Source organism: Neophocaena asiaeorientalis, unplaced genomic scaffold (assembly GCF_003031525.2).
Source record: "Neophocaena asiaeorientalis asiaeorientalis breed wild unplaced genomic scaffold, Neophocaena_asiaeorientalis_V1.1 scaffold78, whole genome shotgun sequence".
Lineage (NCBI taxonomy): Eukaryota > Metazoa > Chordata > Mammalia > Artiodactyla > Phocoenidae > Neophocaena > Neophocaena asiaeorientalis.
The window spans coordinates 1,136,731-1,141,885 of NW_020175018.1; the positions used below are offsets into that span (position 1 = coordinate 1,136,731).

Here is a 5,155-nt window from a genome sequence, read left to right on the forward strand (position 1 = left end):
CTTCAGCCCTTGATTTATGGCTGGGTCCTTCTCAAGTCTTGGCGCTTAGTAGGACAGGAATTGAATGAAAACAGGAGAGTTTGCTGACAGGCCCCTCTATCAATATCTAAACACATTAACTAATATCAGGCCAGCCCACATTCACCTTGGTTTTGAACAGCCAGACCTTTGGACCCTTGTAACTCCTCCAGGTCAGGGACCAAAATTAGACTTGCGGGCTTTACCTGTAGCTGGCTTTGTGGGATGCAGGGAAGGTTTTGTGTAAGACCTTTTCCAAGAGCTCACCAGATTGTGTCATAGCTTGCCTCCAGGGCCCCGCCCACAGCTACTTTAAAGGTCACTGGCACCCTCCAGCCACCAGTCTGCCTGGCGGCAGGTGCCTCGTGGTTTCAGCATGGTGCTGCCCTGGGCCCTCGCCGTCCTGAGCCTCATTCCTCTGCTGGACGCCCAGAGTCCAGCGTGCACCAACTTGACGGCGGTGGCGCCCATCACCAATGCCACACTGGACAGGGTGAGTGCCCAAGTCCCTGAGTGCCGTGGGCAGCTGCTTCCATCTCTGGGCTTCCCTTTGCCCTCCTGATGCCATCCTTTTCTATCCTGGGTCCTGGGGTGAAATTCTGACCAGCCTCTGGAGGCATTTCTTTGCCTCCAAACTCCGATGCCTCTTTGCAAGGTCCCTCAACAGGGAACAATTCTGCAGTGGGCAAGGAGGGGCTGCCCAGGGGTGAGGGTGGGGGTGAGGGGAGATGTCTGGTCCTCCAAGTGAGCTCTTACACGTCCACTCCTCATCTGGGGTCCCAGTCTCCTTGTTTGTAAAATGAGGGGAGCTGAGTCTCATCCCAGCTGACTCTCAAGGATTCAGCTCCAGCCTCCATCACCAGTTCCTGGCTTCTCCCCAGCTCTCTGGCAAGTGGTTTTATATCGGCTCGGCCTTCCGAAACCCCGAGTACAATGAGTCGGCTAGATCGATCCAGGCAGCTTTCTTTTACTTTGAGCCCAAGCACGCGGAGGACAAGATAATTCTCAGAGAGTACCAGACCACGTGAGACCCCACACACCAATTCACCCTCAGCCTCAGCTTCCAGCTTCCACTCCCAGCTGCAGAAAAACCTTGAGCGAGTCCATCTTCCCTCCCGGCCTCAGCCTTCCCGTTGATCGACTAGATGGGGAGGGATGGGGGGCATTGACTCCAACTGTCACCTGACTCTTGGCCCTCAATGACTGAGATGGGTGATCGTCCACTTCTTGACCATCTTACTGCTTTTCTCCCCTCTCCTGTCTGACTGTAGTGAGAACAAGTGCGTCTACAACTCCAGCTCCGTGACGGTCTATCGCAAGAATGGGACCTTGTCTACATACGGTAAGGCCCAGCCCTCAGGTGGAGCGCTGCTGTGTGGAGTGGGGAGATGGTGGGTTGTCCAGCCTAAAGACGGGGGCCTGGACTAAGGCCCTGGGGGCTTTGAACACAGAGAATATGGGACAGGCCCACCTTTTATATCTCTGTGGCCCCAGTGCCTGCACACAGCAAATAATCAGTAATAACTTCCAACATTGTTGAGCTCTTACTATGTGCCAGGCACTGTTTGAAGTGCTTTACATGGATTAATCCCCTTAATACTCACAAGCAACCCTAGGAGGACATTACAGTGACCAGATGAGGAAACAGAGATGTCAAGTAGTTTCCCCGAGGTCACACAGCTTATAATTAGAAATAGGATCTAAATCCCAGACTGGCTCCAGTCCTACCTCTCTGTCAACTACTCCTTATTTTCGGGGAAAATTCCTTATCTTCGGGGAGCTAAGGGTGGGAGCCTGCGTTGGGCAGGCAGTGACTTTGCCTATTTCCCCACCATCACTGCAGAGTGGGCTCCTAGTAGGAGCACACAAATGCTGGTGGAACTGAACAGACACCACTTTGCAGCCCCGAGCCTCCTGTCTGAGCTTGATTTCCTCATCTGTAAAATGGGGAGAAAGGCTCTGACAGCCATGGTCCATGTGAGGCTCCTATGATTCCACACATAGAGAGTGCTCGGTGCAGAGCCTGGCACACAGGAGGAGCGAGCGACCAGTGGCCTGAGACAACCCCTGGTCTTCGCTGGTTGGCTGTGTGGCCCTGGGCACACCCAGGTTCCTCCCCCGTGAGACAGGAACTGTTGTGCCGCCCCCGTGGTCTCATCAGAGGCTCTCTCCTCCAGAGTCGGGTAGAGAGCACTTTGCTGACCTGCTGCTCACCAAGCACCCCAAGACCTTCATGCTTTCTGCCTCCTGGAATGGCAAGAAGAACGTGGGCATGTCCTTCTACGGTAAACACCTCAAACTCCCACTCCACCCAAGCCTCACCCCAGGACCACCACTACTCGGGTGGGACCCCCAGCACCCCAGCCCTCCCTGGCCTCCCACTTAGGTCCCCCATCATCCTTACCCGGCCCCCTTGCTCCATCCTGTAGCCGACAAGCCAGAGGTGACCCAGGAGCAGAAGAAAGAGTTCCTTGATGCCATCAAGTGCATAGGCATTCACGAGTCAGAAATCACATACAGCGATGAGAAAAAGGTAAGTGCAAGGAGGACTGGGCAGTGGCCACCCTGAGGGTGGTCCCACCTTGGGCAGCCTCAGAGGCCCAGAGAGGGAAGCTGTCAGTCAAAGCTGCACAGCGAGGCAGGATATCCTGTTTAAGCACCTGCCTCACTGCAGGGCCCCCGGGTGATGGACGAGTGCCCAGGAGGGAAAAGTCACTGGGAATCAGGGAGGACGCCTGGAGCAGGTGGGGAGGATTGTAAAGGCTAACAGGAGGGGAAGAGCATAGCCAAGGTGTGGTGAACTTGGGAAAGAGACACGCACATGGGGAATGATCATTTACAGCTGCTTGCCACACCCCCAGGCTTCTAATGTCCGTGTGATGGGGAATCAGCCTTGTGGTTTTAGGTGTCACCCAAACTGCAAGTCCAGGACCACCGTCCCAATTTTTGCTGGAACTGAGCATTATCTGTATAATCTTCTTAATACTTTCCTTTAAACCTGTGTTAAATGCAAGGCTTTACATGGTCTTGTCCTGTGTAATAATATCTGAAATCACAGAGCTGATTTAAACTGGTTACAAAAACCAAAATCTGGTTACACGTTTGCGGATACATGTGAAATACTTTCATGATTATTAAAATAAAAACGCCTCCATCTAGACAGATTTGTGCCACCAGAGGTCATTTCCCGTGACCACCAGTGGCACAAATCATCCCCCGCTTTCGGGAACCCCGGGAAAAGGCGTATGAACACAGACAATGGAGTTGGTCCCGTGGCCAGCAGCCTGCTGCCCCCGTCCACTGGCGGGGGGACCTCGGACAGGCCGCAGGTCACCACGAGCCTCACTCTCGTCATCTTCAAAATGGTGTGAGGGGGCTTCCCTGGTGGTGCAGTGGTTGAGAGTCCGCCTGCCGATGCAGGGGACACGGGTTCGTGCCCAGGTCCGGGAAGATCCCACACGCTGCGGAGCGGCTGGGCCTGTGAGCCATGGCCGCTGGGCCTGCGCGTCCGGAGCCTGTGCTCCGCAGCGGGAGGGCTCACAGCAGTGAGAGAGTGAGGAATCCAGGAGATCAACAGAAGGGCATGGCAAGTCATAAGTGCTCAGACATGCCAGGTGTTAAGGGTTTGAGCCTCCATTTCAGAGGTGAGTAAGCTGAGACTCAGAGAGAGAGAATGACTTGCCCAGGGTCACCCAGCTGAAGCCCTGCTTGGGCTGGAGCTACAGTCCAGAGCTTACTTCCCTCTTCCCCAGAAGAACCCCCGCCCTCCCCCGATCATGTGCTGTCTTCTCCCACTAGGATCTGTGCGGGCCACTGCATATGCAGCATGAGGAGGAAAGGAAGAAGGAAGAGGAAGGGTCCTAGCATGGGGTTAGGACGCTGGGGACTCTGCGGGCCCACCCTCAGCCTCCGGCTCACCCTTCGTATCTCAGCTCTTTCCCTCAGTTGCATCAGTAAAGCGTCCGCTGTGGTACAGTCAGGTTGTCATTTGCTTGTTCGTTTGTTCACTCGTTCATTCATGTCGTGCCCGCCTCGGGTGAGCCGCGGCCGACCACTGCCCTGAGTTGATCCTTGGTCGGAAGGGCCCTTGCTATAAAATTCCCAGCACGTGTGCCAGGAGGGATGACTATATGCACTGAGTGCTGTGGGAGCCCAGCACGGGAAAGCGTCCTTCTCCAGTGGGGAAGTCTGGGAAGGCTACCTGGAAGGGACATCTGAACCACTCTAGAAAGATTAGGAGCTTGATAACACCTGCTGTTCCCGCTGCAAGCCACAGATCTGTTTAAGGAACATCGAAGCGGAGGACCCTGAAGAGGAGTTCAGGTGGATAGAGGGTGGTGAGGACTCAGGGGTGTGGTGCTGAACACAAGGGCCCTTACTTCACTATTTATCTATTTATTTATTTTTAAAAGATGAATCAGTTTGGTTTTATTTCTGCTCAATTCATGAGATATCGTCAAAATTTCACCATTCATATCAAAATTTCTCCCAGGTGTCACCAAGAAACTGATGATCAATATTTTTAAAAAGATTTTTCAAGAATCTTATCAGATCACATCGCGTTTCCTAAAGTAAATCCTTTCGGGAATGAAGGAAAGTTTCTCCTCTTAAGTACATGAAATAGAGTCTCTGTCACTTGATTATGAAGGTCACAGGGGTGCCTTGTTACCAAGTCAGGAAGCAGGCTGGCCCACGCACGGCAGCATCCCCGAGGAGCTGGGTCTGGAGGGAGAGGGAAAAGGAAATCAGACCTTAATCCTGAACCAATTAGGGTGCTTTCCACAGAGCACAAAATTCCACAATTTTGGTCTTGCTTACATACGAAAAAACCACACTCACCTGCCTAGTCTTCATCTGTAAGTAGATCCTCATCCATCCTTAAATCAGGCGAAGTTGATTGCGGACACATCCGAGCATATGGACTGTGCCAGGCTTGTGCTCACCCACAGAATTACCTACCTAGAGCCCAGGGCTCCATCAGAGAAGGGAGTCTGCCTCAGCAAACAGTGGATACAAAAAGAGAGCAGTCTGAGCAGAAGGAAAACGCTGAGCTTATGCTACCTCAAAACGTCACCAGGGGGGACTTCCCTGGTGACACAGTGGTTGAGAGTCCGCCTGCCGATGCAGGGGACACGGG

The 5,155-nt window shown here is 53.4% G+C and overlaps 1 protein-coding gene across 1 annotated transcript; it reads left to right on the forward strand.

Moving 5' to 3' along the window:
• The first annotated feature begins 350 nt into the window (after window positions 1-350).
• On the forward strand, window positions 351-3,997 carry LOC112411526 (alpha-1-acid glycoprotein-like). Its single transcript, XM_024762727.1, has 6 exons — window positions 351-511; window positions 900-1,042; window positions 1,290-1,360; window positions 2,196-2,303; window positions 2,448-2,551; window positions 3,817-3,997. Exons 1-6 carry the CDS (start codon window positions 395-397, stop codon window positions 3,880-3,882), a joined length of 609 nt encoding a protein of 202 aa, XP_024618495.1. The 5' UTR covers window positions 351-394; the 3' UTR covers window positions 3,883-3,997.
• The last annotated feature ends 1,158 nt before the right edge of the window (window positions 3,998-5,155 follow it).